Here is a 25,540-nt window from a genome sequence, read left to right on the forward strand (position 1 = left end):
TTTAATAACCTGTAAATGTTTTTTTTTTTTTTTTATCTCTGATCAGAATGGAGTTATTTTCTTTTACACAAAACGTGTGCAACAAAAGGCTCAATTGGTTGGCTTAATAACTATTAATCAGGTGGTGGAGTCATTTAAGGTGGCTCTGTCATTTGTCTGGTTTTGGGGATGTTTTCCAGTCATTCAGGTGTGGCGAAAACAAAGTAATTATTAAGACAAACCTGGAAATGATCCTAATTTGGCCGGACCACAACCTGCTCGCTGTGTTGGCCATCTGGCAGCAGACAGAAGTAGCTGCTGCTGGAGATCAGATCACCACCGTTTGTTTCCAAGAGCTGGGGATCAGTTTTGGGTTTTCTCCATCATATTTAGCTAATTTATTCAGCAACGTGAAACCGTTTTTAATTTGATTTGAATGATGATGGCTTTACCTGCTTATCAAGTACAGAACCTGGCCTCCAGCATCTCCTTCCTGTGGGCCTTCAGATCCAACTTTATCATAAATTTATATTCCAACCAACTAGTCTAAAAACACTAAAACTGTCCCACAATTAGCCTCTAGTACACTTCAGAATATTATCTATATGCAGTAATAGTTACAGAAACTGGTCTGATTATATTTATTAGAAAACCACATGAAATTACTTGTTCTGTGTTTTTAAATGCAGGTCAAGATTTAATGAAGAATAAAATTTACATAAAGAAGGAATAAATGCAGCAAATTAATTCAAATGGCCTTTTTGTCTAAGGTGCCTCCAAATTTTGTAACTCATTGCATTTTTATAGTTTTAAATTTTTTCTTAATCACTCTCCATAACAGTAGTATTGACTTGTAAATTATTATTTAATCTAGTAAACATTCAGTTATTTATTTGAAGTAGAATGGTACAATAAAGGTTGAGTTATTGAAAGGCCTTAAAGTGCTTTAATTTACAAACATAACATGCAACCACTGAGAGTTATGCAGTGCAACAGTACAATCTGTTGAAAAATATTTTTTTACTTTATACCAACACAACCTCAATTCAAATTATACAGTGGGTAAAATAAGCATCAACTTTTCATCGTAAACATATTTCTAAATGTGCAATTTGACAACATTTTCACCAGGTGTTGGTGACACCCAAGTAATCAATTTATAGAAAGAAACCAAAACAAATAAGTTCAGAAATAAAGTCTGTATTGATGCAAAAAGACTCGAGAAGTAAGCATTAAAACACGAACTGCTATTAATTCTTGCAGAAGCCTTTGTTGGTATTGACAGCTTCAAAACTAGTTGCATGAATTGCTCAGGTTTGAGCAACACAACATCATCTGCTGATACTGTGTTGATATTTTGCATAGACTTAGAGTGGAAATGAAGGAATGCAGAAGAAAACAAAGAGATTTGATTCAGGAATTTTTTTAATGAAAAAGGAGAAAATCTATCATCCATCTGTTTTTGCTCCTCGTTGAGTTTTTATAAGATTTTAATTGAAATGTAAAATGTGTCTAGAGTGAATTTTCCATCTCTGATTGTTTTTCCAGGAGTTGGGAAAAACAACAGTAATGGAAAACTTTAGGAAACAAGAAAACACGAAGGCACTCAAGGGATTTTCAGATGCATGTCCAACCAAACTGGTTTCCCTCTGAATCCCTGATTTTCACTTGGAAATGAAGATGCCTTAAGGAAACAGACAACTGAATTTGGATTGGTAAAATCTAATGGCCTTTAAAAGAAGATGTGACATTTAAAAAAAGGAAGACATGACACGCCTGCTGGGATGAGGCCTGCAGAGGTCTCATTGTGTAAATGTTGACGAGGTGCAGCAGAAATACAAATAACACCCAATCTCCAGCAGAAACGCCTCATCTTACTGTTTGCAGAAGCTCAGAGGATTAAAGCCGACAGTGATGGACGCAGACTCATCTTCTGTAATATTTACATTTTCTGGTATTTTCTTCTCCGTCCGCCCCTGAAAGACCGGCGTCGGTTTTTCCACTTTCCCAGGCAAAGCTGCTCAGGTAAACGCCGGCCTCCGCGACAGACGGCTGCTCTCCATCTTGCAGCCTCACAAGGGGTTGTCGCAAGACAAATGGCTGTAGGAAGAAGCCCCACCCATTTCCAGCTGCCTCATCTCGTTCGGCGTCTCGGCTCGGTTGTGCGGTGGGATTCGTGCGGTACGTCGAGTCCCAGTCCACTGCGCGCCAACCGAGCGCCATCACTCACCACAAACAACCCGGAGACTCCGCAGCTGAAGTAGACAAGTTTATTAATGATAATAATGAGGATGATGAGGATGATAATATTAATAATTAGTCATAATTATAATAACGTTAATGTCATAATAAATAGAACTCTTCATCTGAAGCACGTAAAGAGAAGCATACAGAAAGAGAAAAAACGAAAACACAAAGTTCAGAGTACAGAGCCAGAGGAGGGGGCGGGGACTTCTAGAGACATTTTTTAACCTTTCAATATATCCATTTAATTTTTTAACATTTTTAAACATTATTTAACTGGAACATTTACAAAAAGGAGAAAGAGATAGAATTTAAAAAATCCCTTATAAATAAATTTTGTCATCATTAGAACAAAATACAAGATTTGGGGAGTCAGAGAATGGTCTTTTTTTTCTTTTTGACGTATTTTTTTGTTCTTTTCCCCCTGAAAGGACAGCTGAAGGAAGTAAGAGACCAGTTGGGGTGAAGGTTATTATGTACAGAACACCAGGAATACAAAAGGGGCCAGTCGACTCACATACTGGAAGGCCGGGGTTGGGGTAGCTATACGGGGTCCGATGGAAGCGAGGGGCATCCTGCGAGTGTCACAGCTCTAGCAGTTGTGCTCAGGAAGATCAGGACCAGTTTTTTTAAACATAAAGGCATCTGAAGGAAGGAAGGGAGGGTCGCCGTACGCCCACCCCCCTCGCTCCATCCCACCGCTACGCTACGGCGCAGGCTGGAGTTTTAGCTCTGCCTTTTTTTGTTTTTCACTGCGTTGGCCAGCGAGCAGAGACAAACAACCACAGCGGGAACAAAACGGCCCTAAAGGTCAAAAACAGGATGGAAGCCTCACCACTGCTGCTCCGACACTAACATCTAACTACTTCCATTAAAACGTTTAAAATCTATTTAGTATTTCTCATATCAACTGGATAAAAATTCTAAGGCAATAAAATTCATCTTTTATACATTTTTTTCTTGGTTTTCAACTGCAGCTCGCATGAGGCTGTGGCAGCTACACACTGTCAAGCAGCTCATGAGAGCCGTAGCAGGTAAATGGAAAAAATATAACAAAATACCTTCATGCATTAAGAGCTGTAGTAACCTGTAAGCAGGATGGGACTCTCCATCACAACTCTAAAAGGAGTTTTATTTGCTTTTTTATTTTTTACAAAACCTGCACTTTAAAGTTAGCTGCAAAGCTGCATATACGTCTGAAACGAGTGCTGTGGTAGGAGTGTCATTGGTTCGGTGTTTTTTCTTTGTCTTCGCTGTGAACTGTGGATCAGAATGAGCAGTAGGTAAACATCAGGAGAATACGCAGAATGGCAACATTGCACACAGCCCCTATTTTCTATTCCTACGTCTACAACAGTTAATACGAGAAACAAATCAAGATCGGTTCGTTTGTTTTGCACAAGTTACTGCAAATGTTGCTATTCTCAGACCTCAAACTTTTTTTTTTTTTTGGTTTGCATAAACTAAAGAAGAGGCAGCTTGATCTCTGACATGCTTTTGTTTTTTGCATCACTGTTTCATAGTAATGCTACGTCCTTTGATTTGAAACAGAATAAATAAAAACACGATTTAAAAAGGTCAAACCCAAACAGATACACAGAGCTTCATGGTTCCCCCTAAAGAAAAACACACCGACGCCGCTGCAGGAAGTGAAATGTCCACATCTGCTGCCACAAATACTCACAACAGCACCTTTTGTGAATTCATCCGCTGCTGAAAATAGTCCCCAAGGAAATGCACTTGAGCTCACTTACTATTTGAGTAACATTTGCTAAAAACTACACTTTTTTGTTTAGATTTTTTTTTTCGTTTGTAAAAACAGTATAACTAAGTCAGAGATACTGAGACACACACATTTTTTTCACTTTTTCTCAAGATTTGTTGACAAAACTAGAACACGTAATAATACCAGCGTCATCCCGTCAGATTAGATCTGCTAGTAGCTAACTAGAATAAGTACACAACAGTGTTCTCTCAGAAAATGTGCCCATCACACATGACATCAAGTGTTTTTGTTGCAGTATGCATAGATAATTCAGTGGACGAACTCCAACTATGTGACGAAAAGGAGGAGGAAACGAACTGTGGCTCTTTATCTCTGGCTCCCTGGAAGTTCCCAGCAAACTAAAACTCCAACCTGCTCCTGAGTTTCCTGACCCACCTCCAGTCTGCGCAGCTGAAAGTAGGCCAGAACAATCAGTTGACTCTCAGACACAAACCAACAGGTATGAAGATGCTAAATCTGCAGATGAAAGCTGTATGGGAAAACAAATGACCGACTTTACCCCAATTAGACTTCACAACAGTTAGTTGCCATGATATAGATACTCTGTAATATATGGGAGGCTGTCTACAGATGAGCAGAGGTCGCGTGGGTAGGAGCCCTGATTCAGAACAAGTCTTTTTTGTTGTTATTTTTAACCTGAAAGAAGATGAAGTTAATCAAGAAGTGTGAGGTGAGATTTACTGTACAGAATATTAACAGTACACTGTGTAGTTTTGTACAGGAAGTCAGAAGCTTAATCTTTTCTTTCCCTTTTCACAAACCACCACCAACCAAGTAGCATACCCTGAACTCTCAAACTAAGTTGTGCTTCACCCAAACCTGCTCACCTTTGATTTTAAAAAAAACAAAAAAAGTAAAAACTTTCTCCTCAGGGCCAGCAGATTATATCCAATATGCAGTAAAACCAAGCGGCTGCCCGCCCACCGGGGTCAGCGTGAGACCGGTGCTTCGTAAACCGAGGCCGCCACAGGAAGCTGCGAGCTGGCCTCCTTCAGCGCAGCTCGTTAAAGCGGCTGAAGTGCGAGCGCTTCCTCTGCAGCCGTGACTGAATGAAATCTGGGTCACGTCGATACGCATCCAGGCTCCGCCGTCATCCCAGAGTCCCGCTGTCTCCTGATCAAAGAGCACTGAGCCTGCACCTTCAAATCATACTTTGGTTCAAGTAAGAAAGAGAAATCAATATTCATAAACTTTTTACTACACCTTGCGCTAATTAGGAAGTCTTTGCAGTTCCAGTGAGGGGTCAGAGTAACTGCAGATGTAAACCGTTGTCTCTGAAGGGCTGGCGGGTCGGCGAGGAGCCGGGATGTGACGCTTTGCTCTGACGATGGCGGGGATCCAGCGTGTGCTGTTGGTCTGCGAGAATCTGCACAGTGCGTGTGTTGGTGGTACGGGTGGGACTCAGGGGAGATCAGTTCACACTATCACCGTCACACTTTCAGTCGTATAGCACATGATCACATGTTACAATAAATATCAGGGACATATTTAGTTGGAGGGGGTTCTGATAACTATGCTCGGGGGGCCGGAGGCTTTCCTGCCACCCCCTCTATTCCCTGACATCACCACAGCCCATATAATAGATATGTATATATATTTATATACAGAAAAAAGAATACATACTCATCGGACACCCTAGACATTAAAATACATTCAAAAACTGAACCGACATTCTTGATTAAACACGTTTACAGTGACTCTCCTGATATAAAGAATTAAGGTTCTGCTTTCACAAAATTAAAACTTTTTTCTGTTGAAAAGTTTTGAGTGCTGAAAAAAAACCAACAAATATTCTCAGAATACATTGACGAAAGAAATCACATATTTCAGCCCTCGTTCCTTGATACTGTTGGATGGGCACTACTGTATTTCTATAATGTTTTATCTAGCGACACAGTCTATATGCCTCAGGCTTGTGTTTTGGTTATGCACCTGCTGATGTAGTACAATGGGATTACTCGATTATAATTCAATTTGTTACATGGATGGTGATGAGTTATTCTCGTCGGATGGGAACGTGCATCCTTGGTAGTTGTACGCACCTTGTTTTCGTGTTGGTCTGACAGTTCATCCGTCGGTGCAGAGTGACACAAGGCTTGGGCTCGGAGTCTGGCAGGTGGATAAAGTCAGCGGCTTTGGCGCCATTTTTCTCTAAGTAGTCCTTCAGTCAGTGACCTCTGCTGGGGCGTGGAGAGGGGCAGACGGGGAGGCTCGGCTGTGTACCGTGTCACCGTCCCGCCGTGGCTCACCCCCCACTCCCCAAAGCTGTAAACCAGTGACTCTGCCCATTGGGGAGGGCGGGGATGCCCAATGGTGCTGCCAAAAAGGAAGTGACATCACGACAGTATCCACGGGGGACGCTGCTAACAGTAGGAGCTGCGGGCCGGCGACGCCACGACAAGGAGGAAGCGGCGGCGTCATCTTCATCGGCCCAGAAAGGAAGAGGGCGGAGCCACGAGACTCCGCCCACAGGAAGTACAGCGTAGAAAGTGCATCTGCCTGGATGCCGAGCTCTCCCTGCCACCTTTTGTTTTTTCTTTCGTTTCTTGTTTTTAGTTGTATTTTTTTTTGTTGTTTTTTTACACGACCTCGGTGACAGAGCAGTGTGCCATAGAGAGAGGAGGCGGGGGGCGGGGAGGTCATCCTCCCTCCTCCTTCCTTCAGCATCAAGGGCCAACTGTTCATCTCCCTTACCAAAAAACATAAAAACAGATTTGTACATATATACTGCTTTATACACACGGTTTTTGTTTTTTTTTACCATTGTAAATCACAAAAGTATAGAAAAATAAAATGTTTTATAATAACGGGACACTTCCTTCTCTCTCTGTCTTTTTTTTTTCTACCCGGCAAAAAGGTGGTCCCTGGTGGAAACTGGCTCACTCCATCTGTCAAGTTTGTGGCTGGTTTGACACCACTGCCGCGGCGCCACTTTGTACGCCTCCCGTCTTCCCTCGCCAGCCTCAGTAGAGGGACTCCTTCTCGTCTTCTTCTTCTTGTGTTATTTTCTTAAAGCTAGTTCTCCTCTCTTCGTTGTTTTCATCTGTGATGTCCATCAATACTGAGTACAGCTCTTCGTTTTGTATTTACTAGAAACAGGGGAGAGAAGCAGGGAGAACTGGTAAATATGCAGAAAGTGATGACTCACTGTGATAGATGTGCCAGTTTTCAACATGGCAAAACATGCAACAAACGTACAGATATAACTACAATTTTACAAGGAGGAAAGTTGGATGAGGTTTGAGCACAGAGTCGTAACACCCGACATGAACTTGAAGTTTGGAGAGAAAACATCTTTTGTAACGCAGCATAAAACAAGCCGCCGCCGCCGCTGCTCTCGCCAGAATAAAGATCAGAGTCGGCTGTAATCATACATGTGGAGATCGGCGCTTTGGCGGAGCGCAGTGAGAAGTGTTGGCGTAATGGGGCTGGATGGAGGCGGAGGAGAGCGGGCGTGGTGCGAGGGGGGCCGTCCCCGGACCCTCGTCACGACAGATGCTCACTAATTCGCACTGATCTTCAGCAGCTCACTGGAGCTTCTGATAAAGAAATGTGGGCATGAAAGAAGATGAGGCGTTGATTTGGAAATGGCTTTGTAGTCCAACTTCCAATCCGGAGAGACAAACAATGAAGTGGCGTGCTCAGTCAGCATCCATCCATCTCTCTGTTCTCACGGAGGACTGGCCCAGCGTTTCCCCGCCGCTCTCCGTTCCATACCTCAGATTTACTGCGCGCTCACTTGGGAGCTGCCATACAAAAATATCCACACGCAGTCTTACAACTCAGCAGGGAGGGAGCACAATGGCGCTGGAGCTACATATAGTCCTCGCTGACAGGCTGCCTGGTCCTGGAAGGACTGCAGACACAAATATATTAATCACACGCAGACTTGAAGGATTCAGGAGAGGGTTAGTTCAGGTGTTAGAGTCTGTGCTTCTTTATGAAATCTGCTAAAACCCGGTGGGTCTGAGCCATCCAGATACGGTTCTAGAAGGAGGCTGCGGTTTTTTCCTTTGTTTTACTAATTTATAGTCACTAATAACTTTTTATATCTAATCATTAAATTGTTCAGAAGCCATTAAACTTCTCTGTTCGTCGTCACTAAAGCATAGAGCTGCCTTACCCTGTGTAGTTTAGAGAAATTTTTCACATTTTCTTCACTTTTTAAGCGTAATTTTATGCTAATTAATAAACATTATAGCAATTCGGAGATAAATATATCAACTGCATCATTAACAATGGTTCATGATTGCATTTCGGTGACAATTCAGTTCATTTCAGTTAGAACTAATGGCTCTGAAACCAGATGATGTAGCGGCCTAGTTCAAGCAGACCCACTAACTTTCTTATATGGGCGCTTCCTGTTCTGGTTGTCTTACCAACCATGAGTTAATGCATATTAATTTCTGGAACTCTTTGGCACAAACACTTCAGACCTCTAAAAACACTTGCAACTGTTTATATTGTTAGTTAAAACACCAAATATACGTTTACACGTTACAACAAGTTAATTTCCTTTTGTGACCAATAAAGTATTTTTGAATTGAACCCATCTGGGAAATACTGCAGCAGCTGACATTGGCAGTCTTCCTTAAGAGTACTTTTGGGGATTCAGCCAATCAGCACAAAGGAATGGACTTAGTTTTGAAAAACGCCAACCAATGGCGAGTCAACTATCGTTGTACTTTTGTGTTTCAGCTTCTCAAACTGCTTTTTCTTTTGAATGTTTTTGTTTTCAGCTAATTCATGGAATTGGTGAAATCCATGAATTATGAATAGATGCTGGTTCTTCATACATTTCCTGTAAATCTTCATTTAGTTTGGAGTTTCCAATAAAAACACAACTGAACAGCTTTGTGCCAACAAAGGTGAAAATGTGATTTTGAAAGTTCACTAATATTTGCTGTTCATTATTCACAGGATTTTTCAGATGTAAAGTGAGAAGCTGGAATACCTCGACAACACTGCTTGACACGCGATTGGCTGGCATTTCAAAAGCAGCCAATCCAAGAGCACCATTCCATTTTCTTGGTGCTGATTTGCTGGAGCAGAAATAAGGAAGATTTGATTTACATTCAGATATTATTTGCATTTGAACGATTAAAATAGTCAGTTCTGAGTCCTGTATTTAAATCATTGGCAGTGAAGGACGTATGAACCGACTCTTGGTTGAACCGACTCTTGGTTGGTAGGAAATATTGTGTTGCTCACTCGAAACCATAGAAACCATTGATGTTTTCCTTTGTTTTCCCTTTTTCACTTTGCCATGCTGAAAACTTCAACACTAAATCAAAATGGCAGAGAGAGTCAAAGAAAACATGTTGAGAAAGAGGCTCCAGTCTTTCTTTATGCCGATGATATTGGAGAATTACTAAGTGTTTCCGCTAATCATGCAGACATAAACATATTATTTTTCAATTAGAGGAAGGTTTCTCCATATGAGGAGAGGTTAGTCAGGGCCGGGACATTTACAGCTTCCTGTTTGTCTGGAGGATGACGTGTTTCTCCCACTCAGTTCAGTTTGTTGCATGATTCATTTCTTCTGGTTTCTGAATAAAGTTCTGTTTTAAAGTACAAAATGCTGCTGAATTTACTGTTTCTGATACAATTTAAAGCTCATAATTGATCGGTATCTGCATGGCCAGACGCATCCAGGCATGAATATTTTGTCTTTCTGAGAAAAACTGAAACAGAAAAACAAAAAGAAAATTCACCCCAAATCGAGTTTTTCTTGAAAACAAACATCAATGTGTGAAGGAAGACATAATGTTCTTATAACTGCTTTATTCTGACACTCAGAAAACAATCAGTGGTTACTTATATGTCACATACTGACAACAGAAAGATCTCAAGAATAACTAAAAGTTTCATTATAGTAAACCTTTTACCTATGAAATTAATCTCAAAGAAAATTACTTTACACCTTTCAGACAATATATTCTCATTATAGAAATGACAGAGTTCAAGAACAGGTTGAGCTAAGTTGAAAATACACATATAACCCCACTTCATATAGGAATACATATAAAACAGTTACTCAGAGAATCATGATATAGTTTGTGTGTATATACATTTAAATGTATTTACAGGTGCTGCGACGTTTTTGCTTGGTTTTCTTTTGTACAAATATTTTTAGGTGGATTAATAAACTCACCTGCCAGCTTATCAGGGCTTAGTGAATACTTGTAAATATAAACGATGCATAAAGAGTATTTTCTTCTCATATGTAAACATAGCTCAGTACTACTATTAATAAGTGTAAACAGGTGGATCAAATAGAGAACTGGTTGCATATTAAGCTGGTAAAGTACAACAAAAGCAAACAAACCTAAAAGTTAGAGTCTTTGTACTATAAATTCACATTTGACTTACTGTAAGCATGATAAAATGCATTAGATCTTGACACTATAGAATGCTAATTAATATTATATCTATAACATTTAAGCCTTGATAAGCTGACATTGAAGCAGCTAATTGGAACTTTTTCTGTAAACTGTTGACAAACCCGTGCAGACTGTTAGGAGCGGCTCTGACAACGACCCACTCGTCCCGGAAATAACATCACATCAGGGGAAAAAGCAAAACGTTTCCCTCGCAGCGGGATGTTTGTCGGGATAACTTACATTCACAAACACATCTCCATTTCCTCTTAATTGCATCGCATATGCTAATGCTTTAACATTCAGTGTAATTACCAAAAGCGAATTAGTGTATCACCACACTCTGATGACCATAATGGATTAAAAAGTCCATTTCAGCAGTATGAACCACAAATCATTGGGAGAAACTATTATTAAAGCCGTAATCTATTTACAGAATAAAACATCTCCAAACTAATTAAGCTCCTTTTAAAATTACCAGAGCAACAGTTTCCATGAAAATTCAGAATGAAACATTTAAACACAGCCTCAGTCATCATTCTGATTTTAATATTTGTCTGCAAATAACACTGATATAAAAAGTAGTGGATGCTTGATGGACCACTTCAGCGCTCCTGTGATAAATTCCTCCTTCATGTTGGAGGTTAAGAGTTTGATCTTTGTCTTTGCATCAACCTGCAGCTGCTCTGGTAATTAGACTGATGGATGAGAGCAGCCATTTTTTCTCTGACACTGAAGCTTTAAACTCTTCATGTCCAGAAGATTTCCTGGTTGCCAAAATATCAGGAAATATCAACTGGTGACATTTTCCTCAAATTGTTCTGTTTGGTCCAGATCCAGACAGAAATGGAGCTTTATAAAATTAAATCTGTTTAATTCTGTTGGTGCCTTTGTCTTAAAGCAGGGTTGACTTTCTATTTTTAATTGCGGCAAATTGATCACAAGTAAAATCTCCAACTATTGCCAATTAAAATATTGGCAACGTCACCAGTTATTTGGCTTTAAATAATCAGACTTTTTGCTTTCTCTTGTAAGTTCCACATCACTTTTATGCAAAAGCTGCACCAAAATCTGCTTTTAATTAATTTATTAAACTTAAAAACTGACTTTATTGGTCAGAACTGACTCAATTTTGACCTATTGATACCTAGAAATTTTGTTAAATTTGCAAAACCCATGATAAGTTTTGGATCTTTAATATTCAACACATACACTCCTAAAATCTGACTACTTTATGTGTTTCATTAACATATTGGATGTTTATTTTGAACTTTGGCCCAGGTGACAAAAGGTTTGGACCAATCAGAGAAAAACAAGCTAAATTTAATCTGATTTGGGTTGATGAAATGATAATCAGAAATGTTTGTAAAACCAGAAAACAGTTTTATATGAGGCTGCTGAGAAAGTCCAAATACTCTACAAATATCTATTTACAGAAAACATTTCTTTACGTCTAGAAATACAACAGATAACTTACTACTTATAAATTATTTTTATGTGAGAAAATGCTATTTAAAAAAGCTAAAGTCAGATAAGAAAATCACTACAAAGATTTCATATTTTCTAAACAGTCCAAGTTTAGAAAATGATTCTGTAAACGGTTATTGACCAACAGAAGCTTTTTATCTGAGGGCTAAATATGAAAAACATAGTTACATTTTTCTTATTTATGAAGGAGATGGTAAAGAAAATGCTTATCATCCTTCTGCAGGCGTCGTAATAATGTTATATTCTTACAGCTGTTGCTAAACGAACAGAAAAATGTCGACATTTGATGAAAATGTAAAATGATTTGTTTGGAGACGTGGTGATGTTATTCCAGGGACTCTGAGTGAAGTCACGCTCTCTTCCTGTTCGTTTCCTTCCTCCATCACAGTCAAACATTCTGATGCATATTCATATATATTTTATATCTATAGAGCACATCATAGGCACACACATTCAGATCAGAAAGACAGAAAAGAGGTGGGTTTCATTCCAGGCTAGCTTGCTAATGGTGGCCACTGACTGGACACCCACTCATGAAACTGTTTGCTAAAAATAATTCTCAAAGTTTGTTTTGCTCCTTATAAAACCCCTGAATGTCGGGGGGCATTCACACTAGCATAGAAAAGGAAGAACAATGTTTTTTTCTCTTTTATATCCACATAAAGATCTTCTTTGACTCATGAGATAATGAGCTACTTTTCTTTTTTTTCGGATATACAACATTACTCTGTCATTTTAACATTTTGACTAAACATGACTAGCTGTATATGAGATTTCATAAATATGTTACATCTCAAAGAAATAAAAAAAAAAACCCAAAGTGCAACAGACATTTTTTTTGAGATCACAAACACTTGTGTGAGTACATGTAAAGTAAATATTATTGGCAATAGCTTTGATTTTTCCCATAGCTGCACTGAAACCAGCTAACAGTAGCTACACAGAGATTTCCTTTAAATCACGTAGAATCACAAGTAGAAGCCAATGACTGGATGTGGACTAGCTCTACATCTCCTAACGCCTGGGTGCTTTTGGGTTATATCTTCCTGTGTAAAATGTCTTATACAGTAAATGTCTATCTATATATTACAGAAGCTGTAGCTCAGAACAGTACAGTCTTATTTTATCGTTCTCTCCTGGGGTCTCTAACAGAAAATAATAATAACATCTGGGCTCCGTAGAGGCGGAGCGTGCTGGTTGCGGAAGAAAACAATTGTCCTGAATGCTGAGGAGTGAGCAGCTCTGGATCTTAGTTTGTGAACTTTAGTTAGCTTATCCTGAGGTAAAACATTTTGTGCAATGCTTAAAGAAAAGATCCCAGTGACGGGCGGAGGGTTCGCCCCTCCTCTGCGCCGTGTCTTTACTGTGCGTGTGCGACTTGATGTTAATAGTGAGGATATGTGGCCGAGTCTGCTGCAAACTCAGCCCCCATGCAGCTAATTCGCTCAGACGGCGGTTTAAGGGGAGGAACTGCCTGCAAACTGCAACGCTAACGCCACCTTCTTATCTTGATTCTCCAGAGTCAAAGGCGACGTCTTCAAAGTGCCGGTTTCGCTCTAATGAAAATCAAAAAACCAGAGAAGCTCAATATGCAATAACAGCAGCAAGCAAAGTTCTTAAAGCAACTTGTGTCGATCCGCTAATCTAATTTCTCTACAGTAATCCATTACAACAGTCGTGTAATAAATCTTATTTACAGGCTACAGTCTCTACTGATTTTTCATGGGTTTTATTTAATAACACAGATTCTGCTCCTGCATGCTTTGCTGCGTTACGTTTAGCGACATGTTCAGGAGAACTCCATCTCTTCTGGTACGAGCGTTTAGGAGACGCTTAGCAAACAAAAGTTGAAACAACTCAAAGTGCACGCTTCATTCGGTTTGGTTTCAACACCAATAACTTCCACCAGGTATTAGGAAAACCACCGAGCATTAGCCGAGACGGGAATCCACGCTGCCGCCGGGCAACGCCGATGCTCCTACTTTATTTTCCATGCTGCCCTGAACGCAACCCGCCGGCGTTACTCCCCTGAAACACTCGCTGCTGCAGAATAGCTGCATGTACGGCGATTTGCAGCAGACCGGGCCTCCGTGTGAGTCCCAAAACAGAAATCTGACCTTCATGACCCTTAACTCTGCATGCTGTCATACCACATTGTACAGCTTGTAAGGCTCCACTGCAAGTGCACAACAGTAGGACACTCTAAGGTTAAAAAAGGAATAAAAAAATCAAAGCAGTCAGAGCAGCGCTGTCTTTGAGCTAAGAATCACCAGGTTCGGTTCAGTTAGCGTCATTTCTGTTAAGAAGTGGATTGAAGTGACCTGATTTCTGCTTGTTGTGTGTGAGACAGAAACAACCCGGTGCATTCTCAGTCAGATGACAGCGGCTGCATACACACACCTCTGAGCATGCACCATGCGTGCTGCAGTAGGCTCACATTGGTTATGGTGACACAGCACCCATATACAGCAATCAAGATAATGCACATGTGCATAAAAGTTTCCAAAAGAAAACCAGAAGCACAAAATGAATACAAAACAAGAGCAGACCAATGATGACATCAAAGAGGTTGTTGTAGAGGGAGTCAGGGGAGGGGCTCAGCATGTGGACCTGGAAGCTTTTTGTCTGATTTAGCTCTCCACCAAGGACCGGCTGTTCGCTTGTTACGTGTTTGACTTTTTTTTTCCTTCTAAAGATAGTTTGTTTTTTTGTTTGGGGTAATGTCTCTCTGTCTTTTCTCGCTTTTTTTCTTTCTTTTAGTAGGGAGTGAAGCGACTGTACCCTCCTCTGTATAGGCTAGCCTGCAACATCAAAGATGAAAAAGTACCAATCAGTATTCAGGTGACAGCTTTAGTTGGATTCTCTTTCTCTGCAAATTTCCTTCCTTTAAACTTATTGACTTTCCATGTTGGAGCAACTTTTCGAATGGGAACGGTCAGCAGGCAGATTGATAGTTTGATATATTTAAGCCGATAATTGTTTTGCTGAATTGATTGCCTGACTTGATGTTCTCTGAGTGTGTGTTAGGAACAGGGTCAGCAGGAGCCGGAGTAGATTGGTGGACTCAGAGCTTAGCCGACGTAATTTATAATCTGTGGGAGCAAAGAAAAAAAAAGAGCACTTTCTTAAATGAAAGTCATAGAAACACTAATCCCAGATTCAATAGTTACTTTAATTAAAATGAAAGAAATAAGTGTATTTTTCTGCTGGAGAAGTCAGTCCTTGCAGGGCTGTAAATTAGAGGGAAGCTGAAGGAGTTGAGAGTTTTAATCACGGCTCCTTTTCATGTCTGCAGAGGTGCCTGCACCTTTCTGGAGGGGCAAACCACCACAGGATATTGGCCCTTAGATTTAGCACCATGCTCAGGATATCTAGGGCAGACACACATAAAGCATGCAAGTGGGCCTATGCATGCACACCTGCACATGCACGCACGCACACAGTCCCTCCTCTCATCTCTATGTGGTTCCGTTGCAATTAGGAAACTCCAAAGGCGGCCGAGCGCCTTCAACGGCTAATTTTGCCTAATTTCAGGGAGTCCTCTTGCTTGTGCAAAAACTTTTATCCGTATTAGATTCGTCTGCAAGCTGGAAATGAGAAAAGAGGGTTTCCAACCTCAGAGGAACTAATTATTGTATAGCTTTTAAATGCAAAATGACTTCACTCTGCTGGAGGAGCATTAATCAAATATGATTAAAGAATTAAGAACCAAACGGGTCTCCTCTCTTTAGCTCAGGAGTTTATTAGATATTGGCCTCTGTGCAGAGCATCTCCCAGCAGCTTCACTGTTTGTTTAACACACACACACACACACACACACACACACACACACACACACACACTCTCTCTCTCTCGGGTCTCTGTTAAGCTTCCCAAGCTCCCAACACACACCAAACATTAGCTCTGATAATTTCAGGGGCCAGATCCCGTCGTCTACTTTCAATCAAGAGGACGATTTTCAGAGTGAGGAAAATGGAAGGAAATTTGGAGGGAAAAGAAGAAAGAATAAAAAAACATTCAAGCACATTTTTTTTAATTAAGTAAATGAAGAGGGAGAAAGAAATGTCTTAATTAATGAAAGCTTTTAGCTAGCAGCTGCACCGGGGAACTTAAAGCTTTAGATTTTTCTGTTTATTGCTGTTGAAAAATCGCATGCATGCCGGAAATTTGAGTTATTTCTCAAGCAGAGAGCGCGCCTCCGATCAGGCTACTGGGCAGAAGAGGAGGGCGAGGCGACTCCCCGCCCCTCTGTCTGGCTCTCTTGTTTATGTCCCACGGCACGCTGCTGCATGCGTCTCATGGCCCTTAATCTGTGCGTTTGGCCTGCGAGCCCGCTCCCATCCCCTCCTCGCCGTAAAACAAAACCAAAGAGAAACTGTCAGTTCCAAAAAAAGGTGATCTTCTGGTTCGTTTTTTATCTTTTCATCTTTGATGTTACAGTAGCTGCAAAAGCTAGCTAAAAACAGACATTAACAATTGAACTTCATCCCTTCAGAGGTTTGGCTGAATGAAAACAAAAAGATGAGGCAACTCGCTTGACGGCGAGTTGCATGAGGTCGGATAAAAACAGAAAAGCTTGAAAAATGAAAACAAATCATTCTCATTACAGGAGGAACTCGAGTCAAACAGTGATGCATGAGGTGAGAACGTACGGTTATCGCACTAAATGTCTGAGCCAGCTTCCACATGCCAGGGGCTTCACAGTACTGCTCAGCTCCACTAGGGTGTGCCAGAGAGCATGGCAAAAACTAAATCAATTAATGAAGATAATTAAAATAAAAAAACAGGTGAATAAAAACCGGGATGGCTGCAGCCGCTGGTCTTTGTGGTACAGCGTGTGCTAGCTACCGTCATGATGTCAGAGTCGGGTGCAGACGGGAAGAGGCGGCGCTCTCAGAGACTCACCATGGTCCCCACACTGTATGTGGCAGCAGGGCCAATCGTGTGGTGGTAGGGGTCTGCTGTTGCATAGACTCTGCCATAGCTGCATGACAAGAAGCACAGAGAAGACAGTCATTGATCTATCATTGACAAACAGTTACGCATTCTTGTTTCATGCTCAGCTCTTCAAAGTCTGGCGTACAATCGGTTCTTTCCCTCCTCGGCCTCCTGGGCTTCCCGCATCATAGCAGGCAGATCACAAAGGAAGGTTCAAAGGTTGGTGCATGGCGCTCGTCTTTGCTCTGTCGTCTTGATTAAGTGAATAGGTAAAGAGCAGAGGGAGGAAAGCGGCAGCTGGAGGGCCGGGTCTCTCCCCCGGAGCTTGTTTACCCGGGCTGCACACTGGGCTCACGCCCTTGTCTTTTCATTGCTGCTGGTTTGGAACTAATCCTTCCAATTTCCTTCTAAGACAGGACAAGATGTGGCTGCCTCATTTATTTATTTATTTATTTGACTTCGCATATTCCTCTATTTACTTTGCTTCTGTGTGTTTTTTTTCTCTTTCAGCGCTTGCTTGCAAATGAGGGTCTGCTCGGAGCAGATAAGGCACACCCAGCCAAGGACTGAGGGCACCGAATCAACCGGGAGTAAAAAAAAGGAAGAGGAAAAGCCCCTAAAGGAAACAACAAGACATCCAGCTCCCACGCCGTACATGAGGTACGTCGAGCGACATACGATGTCAGTACGTTTGTTTAGGTCCAGCAGGACGACGTGGCTTAGAAATAAAATGTCTGAGTTTTTAAATACCAAATTTGATTCTGATTCTGGAGTTGACCTGAATTGAAAGTTGTGAACAAAAACCTAATGACATCTCCAAAACCAAAAGCATGTGATTATTTAATGATGTCATGTGACTGTCTGAGGCGTTGGGTCAGAAAAATGATGCAAAGATTCAGAAAAGGGGACAAAGTGTTTTCTGCTAAACGTGATCATTACGACCACTAAACAAGGTTCAACGTTTTCACATTTCCTTTTCTTTTTGGGTCGGTTATGCTAGCTTGACTATGGCAACTTAAGCATGTGGATGTGCTGCAGAATTCTGCGTGTTGCGGTTCTGTTTCCGAACCGGATCAGAACCGGAACACGCTCTCGGCAGTGACATGCTCACACACTGTGTGACAGCTAATCTGTGTTTAAACGAGCTAATCAACCACTGCTGATGTTCACGCAACTTATCAATAATCCCAAAATAACCATCAAGCCTGTGTTTTATGAAGGTCTGTGTTTATATCAGTCTAATCTTGAAACCAAACTTAGATTTATATCCTGGGAAAATTCATATTTTACACATCGAAATGTCTCCAGATTCAACTTAATGCGTGTTTTATATATAAATCAGATTAAGGAGTATTGTGACAGATTCCTGCTGTAGCAGCTAATACGGTTGATCTGGTTTTGCTCCAGAAACACTTTGACACCATGGAGTCGGAGACTGAGCCGGTCCGACGGCCGGCCCAACGGGACGGAGCCCTCAGACCGCCCTCACCGCGCGGCGCTCTGTTCACTCACTGATGGGGCTTTGGTAATACTGTCTGTGAGCACTGTTAGCTTTTCAGATAATAAATGTTTCATATTTTACCAGGCTTTCACACGCCTTCCACAGTCCTGGTGACCTCGCCCCACAGATAAGTCCGATAAGGTATTGCTGAGACAATACAGACAAACGCCTATTGATCCAACGGGCATGGCCGCTTATTCAAACGGAAACAAACAAACAAAGCACAACAAACAACCTGGGCGCGAATTATATTAAATCTGAGGGAAAGGTATGGGCAACAGAAACAGGAATTAAATCACTGAAAGGGGAAAAAGGCTGCTGTCCAATTCTGCTCCCGCCGAGCGCGGCTGCTCATAATTCGAGCCGCCTCGGCCAGGCCTGATAAATCTTACATTATCGATATGATCTTCAGGCTCTCGGCAGGGTGTACGTTATCACAAGTGACATGCTCAATCCTTTCCAGATTAGATTCCCAAACCGGGCCAGATCCCGGCTGACAACGGCTTTCAGGGGCCGAAATGAATCAGCGCAGCCTCTCCGAACGGAGCGCACCTGAACCGGAGTGACATCACTCAGAAGCCGCTGGTCCGTCTCCCTCCACAGACCTGAGGCCATTCATAAATACCACAGTGATATACCCACTCTCAGAGTCACGACATATATCACTGCTCTGCTCATCCAGTCCAACAAGGTTAGCCTTTTTCCCCTGCATGTTCTTTAGCTCCGAGCTAAAAAAAGAATACGCCTAATGGATAAGATGAAATGAGAGGAAGAAATCCTCAGGAAACCCTAAATAACCTTCAGAGTACGGTAAAACGCTGATGAAGCATCCACCATTCATCACCGCTACGTTTGGCCTGTAGATATGTTCCTTATTGTTAGGAAACACTAATTACGTGAAGCTAAAGTCCAACCTCTGCTAGTCCTTCACTTCAACCAATTCTGCTTCAGTCAGTAAAGTTCTCGTTACCAAAGATAGCTTGTCGAACCAACTATAGATGTTCCCATCATTCCACCCGCTGCTGATGAAGAGAAATGCGTCTTCAACAGTCACTACAACAGACACAGGGTTCATGTATCCTTTAAAAGTCAGCCAACAATTCCTCTGAGCATGGAAAATATTTATATTTCCAGAGTTTTACATGGAGGAAGACGAGTAACGCTCAGATTCACTGCAGAACATTTGGAGGGATTTCTGAGCCATATTGACATGGAGGTTCCAGAAAACTGCAAAACAGCCGAAACACTGAGTTCCTTTAAATGTAATAAAAAACCATCAGTTTAGAGTGACAGTAAAGGGAACACGAACCAACATTTTGATGAGTGTTGATGTTTCTGACTCCTGTCAAAGTAATGCTGCTTCTCAGCCGTTGATGCTTTTATGAAGCACAAATAAACTGGACTGGACCATTGATTCATTTTATTGTCGGTTTCGCCTCAATAGACACAAAATCTAGAATTTGGGCTTGTTGCCAGGCAACAAAGCCATTCATTCATGTGTTCACGTTTTAAGAGAAGTTTCTGCCGTGTGTTTGGAGTGATCCGGTCAGGAAACATCGGAACCGAGCCGACACTCAACATGTTGGACTGGACCGTAATCTCGTTTCGCCCATCAGAATGCAAGCACCAAAGAGACAACCAACAAATTTACCTTCACAAGAGAATCATTACAGCTTCACTTTGGCTAAAATGCTGCGACAGGTAGAGGTGTAACTGATACGGGCCATGAGTTCGCTGGTCGGTCGGTGAGCTGAGGCTTATTTCATGCAATGAAATATTGATGATCTGAAAATCAGCTGCACTCAGATAATGAAATAAGATTCAAGTCTTGTTATCTAGAGATCATAAAACCATTATTTAAGATTTTGCTATGATGAGATTATTGAAATATCACAACAAGGTCAGAGGTCATAGTCAGTAGTTGAGAAAATGTTTAGCTTTTATTTCTCAGAGCATGCAGATACTAAAACCAAAAAAACCCATTTCTGTGATTCTTAGGATCTGAATCAGAACCAGGTCCGCATTTGAACGACTGCAGGGTTGGTGCAGTGTTTCCTGGCGGGGCGGGAGGCTCACCTGTCACTGTAAGCAGCGGTGGTGGTGGGTTGGGCAAATCTGTATGCTGCATAGCCGCCCTGTTAAAATACCAAAGTATTAATTAGTGATTAAGCAAACCTGCTCAGAGAAAGGTTAGAATTCAGATACACAAGCAAACAACAATCCTGGCTGGGAGCTTTAAATGTCACTGCACAGTGTTCTGGTCCTGAGCCCACAGCGCGGCGCTGCAGCTCCCCTCTGAGACACCAGAGGGTGCTGTTTGATGTATGGTGCAGGCAGCAGGAGGTGGCATTAGGGGAGTGAATGATGATCTGAGGAAGCAGCACATTTGGGGAGCAACTTATTGTGACACCAGAAGCCCAGTGGAGGAGCAGCAACAGGAGCCGAGTCCCAAATCCGAGCCGTTTTCAGACGAGGACGTTTATCCGCAGCCGCTTCTTCTTCTGCTCTAAATGAAGCAAGACGGCGGCGTTTGGAGCGTCAGGGAGTCAGGACTGCTGTATTCATTTGCCAGAGTGGGGAAGGAATTAAAGAGCTCATTGTGGAGTGCTGCTATTACTCTCTTTGAAAAATGAAGCCGTTCTCCCACTGTTTTTCTATTAGCGCCACCGGAGCGTGTGCCGTCTGGGCCCAAACGCCGGATAGGTGGTTCTTAATAATGCATGTTTTCATTCATTTTTAAACTGGGAGGGGTCGTCCGAATGAGCGTCCTCGTCCCGAACCGACTGGATCCCGGCGTTGTTTTCCAAGGGGACAGGAAGTCACAGTAGATGACTTCCTGTGGGACAGGCCTGTCTTGGGACCGCGCTGATTACGGCAACAGCCCCAACAAACAGGGGCCAATAAATCACCACATTGTCAAATCCTGCACACAGCAGAGCTGCACATTTGTTATTTTGTCAAGGAGGGTGTGTGTTAGCGCAATCATGTCCGTGTGCAGCGGTGTGTTTCTGCATGGAGGAGCATGCATATGTATTAGCGCATGCAGTCCTGCTGCATGCATGGGCTGTTTCTGACAGCACTGACTGATTGTTTGGACACAGCTGGTCCTGATGCTCAAATCTGATGGTTTTCTGATGAAATACAATTTGTTTTGCGTGGTCGTTCATGCTACTAATTAAATGTGACCGCAGCGTTTACGCCCCCAAAGCGACCCGCGTGTGCAGAAGTAGGGTTTGGCGATATGGACTTGGTTTGATCACAATATTGTGACAACAATAAACTTGATGCTTAGTAGCTTCTTTTGTAGACCGTTCACATAAAGGGCTGCATCTCATCACATTTTCACACTTATTGACACGCCTACTGAACAAACTGGGGAAAATTGTACAAATAATGACACATTAGGTTTTTTTAACATCACTGCTTCTCTGACAACAATTAATCAAAATTCTTATCATGATGAACGATATAAAAACAACAACCACCCAAACAAAACATTGGATCTTTTCCCGATCGTTTTAAACATGCCAAACCAATAGGGGGCAGCGTAGCACTAAGCCAGAACCTATCAGCCAATCAGATTGCTTCGAAGCAACCATGACTTCCTGTTAGGAATTAAACATGGCACCAGGAGGTTCGTTAGGAAAGAATCTCATCCTGCGATTCTCACTCAGTTCAAAATGCTCAAACATTTTTGTGTCAAACTGTTTTAATTAAATAGTTTTGTTCTATTATTTAACAGTATTTGATGGTTTCTTCTTCGTTTTCATTTAAGAATAAGCCACGCGGCGAGGCTATTAAGTTACAGAATTTTAGGCACAAACTTATTTTTGTTTAAGTATAAACTGATGGAATTAAATATAATATGGAACTTTATATTTATAACACTGTTTTCAATATTCTCTGTTTACGTTGTCTTTTTCTCATGATATAAAACTTGGTTTCTGAATCGAATCGTAGCTAAAAACTGGAATCAAATGGAAAGGCAGTGAAAGATTCTCGTCTCTGAGGTTAAACTACTTTCCCAGTTTTTCCCAGATATCCGACTGTCTGGCGGAAGCAGAGCGGCCATCAGGCGCTCGCCGAGCCTCGTTCAGCGCCGCTGTCTCCTGTGGCGGTGGGTGTCTGCGCAATAAAAGCTGTTGAAATACGGTCCTATCAAGCGGGCCGGTGTGTAAGCCATATATCTCTTGGGTTTAGCGTTTCATTCCAGACGCCGCCGCCGCGGCGCGTCGGCTGGGGTGAAAGTGAGAAGCAGCTGTCACCGCCGCTGTGCCCACTGTCATCTCGCTGTCTCAGCAGCAGGAAAATCAAAGGGACGAACTGCACACACACACACACACACACACGCACACACACACACGCACGCACGCACGCACACACACACACACACACACACACACACGCACGCACACACACACACACAGGTGTGGACTGGTGTCAGAGTGGGGCAGTGCGGTAATTTCAGCATCATCTCCACAGCTTCTGTGAAGGGCGATGACGGGAAATCGCTTTATCTGCTGCTGCTGCTCTTATCGCCCTGGAGGTGACGGTTGTATGGGGGCCACCGGCTCCACTCTGGCCCGGGCAGACGCCCCTGGGGCGGGCAGGGATATCCCGGCCAAGCCCTCAGAGCCAGCGCCGCACCGGAGGAAGAATCTAAATGAACCAACTTGACACGGGACACTGAGTCAGGGTCCGCCTCTTTGCCAAAGTCTGAGATCACAGGAAGGGAGCGAGGAGGGAGGAGCTGAGGGGGTTTTAAATTTTGTTGTCGGGTTTCTTGGCACGGCGGAGCGAGGCCTAATCGACGCGGGCTTGGCAGCGGCGCTGCTGAGCAGATCACGTTTTTGTCTCCAGGCTGAGCCTCGTGTCTGCTTCAGCCAGGAGGAAAAGCCGACTGTACTTACATAGATCTCTGCGCCATAGAAGCCATCTTGGTACACCACCCTGCGAAGTTGGAGGACAAGAAAGAGGAGTTAGTCTGCATGCCAGAGAGGTCAGGTTCCTGGCAGCCGCAGCGCGCCGATCCACAAATAATGAATGACACGTTAAACTGAAAGGTGCAACCATCTCAAATCCCTGTCCAATTTTCTGCTCTGCTAAAGTTGTTTGTCTTTCCAGTTGCTGCAGTTGTTGGAGAGAGGAGGGAGGACAATAGGAAGCAATCGGAGAAGGCAGCTCTGTCACATGACTTTGCTGTATAAATCAAGCGGCTGCCAGCGGTAGCAAAGGGCCTGAGAGTGGGAGGGAGGGGCCGTGGGATTTCTGCTCTGATCCTGATCTAATCACAGATATGCGGCCGCGCCGGGCCCCTCGCGTCGGGCCGGCCGGCCGCCACCAGACCTCTCCCACGGCCACACACACCTCGGCTGATAAGAGGCAGCAGATCAGCACCGGTCCTCTGAGATCGGCCCACTAATCTCAGCTCTCACCAGCAGGTCCTCAAGTTTACACTCATCTCCTCGATGCTTTTAATCTCAAAAACGTATAAAACTGATTTATTTATTTCACTATTTGTTTCGAAAAGCTGAAACTAGCATAATTGTATTACCATGTGCTTTATTTCTGGTTATTTTAATGATTCATCACACCGATAAAAAGGGAATCTTGTTTGGGGCTCCTTTTGCATGAATCAGGTGCTTTAATAAAAGTCTTCAGGTTTTATCTGAGTCCAGTGCTCAGATATTAATAAAAGTTTAACTGGAAAACCCCCCAGCATATTTCATCTTTTTTTAGCTTCGCATCGTGTTATACTGTTATTCCCTTAGCAGAAACAGTCCTGGATTGTTGCCTGGATGTTTTCATGCATGTTTGAGGAACCCTTGATTTCCACTCAGCTCCTGCAGACTAGCGGCAGCCGCAGTTAGCAAACACCTGGTGGAGCTGTGAATCTGCAGAGATTGTCATTCAAACTACTTCTCAGTGAGGAGCATTGCTCTGTCAGCCCAGTTTCAAATAAAAAATAAATTCTTACAGTGGTGGCATTATGTGTTTTCCACAGACGTAGAGCCATTTTGTAGCATAATCAAGTAACTATGTTACCTCCAGTTGTTCTAAAAATGATATATACCAAGTGTGACTTAAAAGACATTTAATTAATGTCTTCAGGAAGTCCTACCAACATGGCTCCGTCTTTAAGGTTTTTACCAGCGTTGTTCTGGGCAGCAGTTCCACCAGCTGTTTGCTAATTGCTGCTGGCTAGTCTGAAGGAGCTGAGTGGAGGAGGAGCTACGTCTTCAAGGCGGGGCTTGGTCCATCCAGGCGTTTTAACTGCTGAAAGGTTGCCATGGAGATTAAAGGATTTCTCAAACATGTATGAAAAAATCAAAGCACGTCTTTACTTTGATGAATAATACATAATATTACTCCTTTATGTATTGCTCTGTGTTTAATGGGGTAAATATTGTGGCATTTTAACATTCTGAATGTAATTACTTGAGGTGAGTCTTTATCTGTGCACTGAGGTTGCTGTGTCGATGTGTTCAGAGGTGCAGAGAGTAGAGACTCACGCTCCGTAAGCAGGGATGGGTGGCGGAGGCGGAGCTGTGCGGAACGTGTTGTACACGGCTCGTCCCCGTCCCCGCAAGTGGGCACCCCTGTAGGCCACCGTAGCGCCTGTGGCAGGGTAGGGAAACCCTGTTACTGCGGAGAGAAAACGACTTTCAGGGAAAAGCCTCCACTTGGCATTGCTTACCTTATGACAGAATACATTAGAGAGAGACGTGTGGCTCTGCTCTCTCTATGACAGAATGCATTATGTGGAAGACAAGGAAACAATAGATTTAATCTTTTCTAGGTGCGCCTCATCGAGCATCTCCCCTTCCCCAGCTCGCTGCTGCTTTGTGTCGCACTCAGCAAGGATCCACATTTGCCGTGCGCGTTCTTCGCCAGCCTTGGCGTCCGGGCGGCTAATGGATGCCGCACCACTAGTTTCGCTCCATGGCTTTCGCACAGTTTAGACCCGATGGGTTTAAATTGAAGAGGAGCGATTCCAGGACAACCTGACTGGATGATCCGACAATCAGCTGATCTCTCGGGGTGAAAAGTGAAGGCAGATGTGAGAAAATGGCCAAGGAAAGATTAGAGGACGGCTAATGGGGACTTCAGGTCTCCGTTTAACCTTCAATCAGTCCGGAGGCTGTCTGATTACAGCCTGCAGAGGTGCATACAAACACACTGATCTACAGACATGATTAACTTGGGCTCCACTCTTCCTGCAAT

General features: G+C 42.7%; 1 protein-coding gene and 1 long non-coding RNA gene across 20 annotated transcripts in view; one reads left to right on the forward strand and one right to left on the reverse strand.

Annotated features, from left to right (window-relative positions):
- Positions 1-18,345, forward strand: part of LOC129373950 (uncharacterized) — an 83,575-nt gene extending 65,230 nt beyond the window's left edge. Inside the window, exons 4-5 of the long non-coding RNA XR_008607426.1 lie at positions 17,326-17,475; positions 18,223-18,345. This is a non-coding gene — a long non-coding RNA (uncharacterized LOC129373950). The remainder of the gene's footprint in view (positions 1-17,325; positions 17,476-18,222) is intronic.
- rbfox3a (RNA binding fox-1 homolog 3a) overlaps positions 2,236-25,540 on the reverse strand; it is a 514,332-nt gene continuing 491,027 nt past the window's right edge. For 17 of the 19 annotated variants that reach the window (XM_055052124.1, XM_055052114.1, XM_055052111.1 and 14 more), the window contains 5 exons: positions 24,829-24,961; positions 23,227-23,266; positions 20,393-20,451; positions 16,783-16,861; positions 9,777-14,678 (listed from right to left, as the gene is read on the reverse strand). In XM_055052124.1, coding sequence (XP_054908099.1) covers positions 14,634-14,678; positions 16,783-16,861; positions 20,393-20,451; positions 23,227-23,266; positions 24,829-24,961 — 356 coding nt within the window. In that variant the 3' untranslated portion in view covers positions 9,777-14,633. Of the gene's footprint in view, positions 7,099-9,776; positions 14,679-16,782; positions 16,862-20,392; positions 20,452-23,226; positions 23,267-24,828; positions 24,962-25,540 lie in introns of those variants that run through there. The other 2 variants (XM_055052121.1, XM_055052118.1) reach the window with 2 other exon arrangements.

Source organism: Poeciliopsis prolifica, unplaced genomic scaffold, assembly GCF_027474105.1.
Source record: "Poeciliopsis prolifica strain line A6 unplaced genomic scaffold, Auburn_PproV2 SCAFFOLD034, whole genome shotgun sequence".
Taxonomy (NCBI): Eukaryota; Metazoa; Chordata; class Actinopteri; order Cyprinodontiformes; family Poeciliidae; genus Poeciliopsis; species Poeciliopsis prolifica.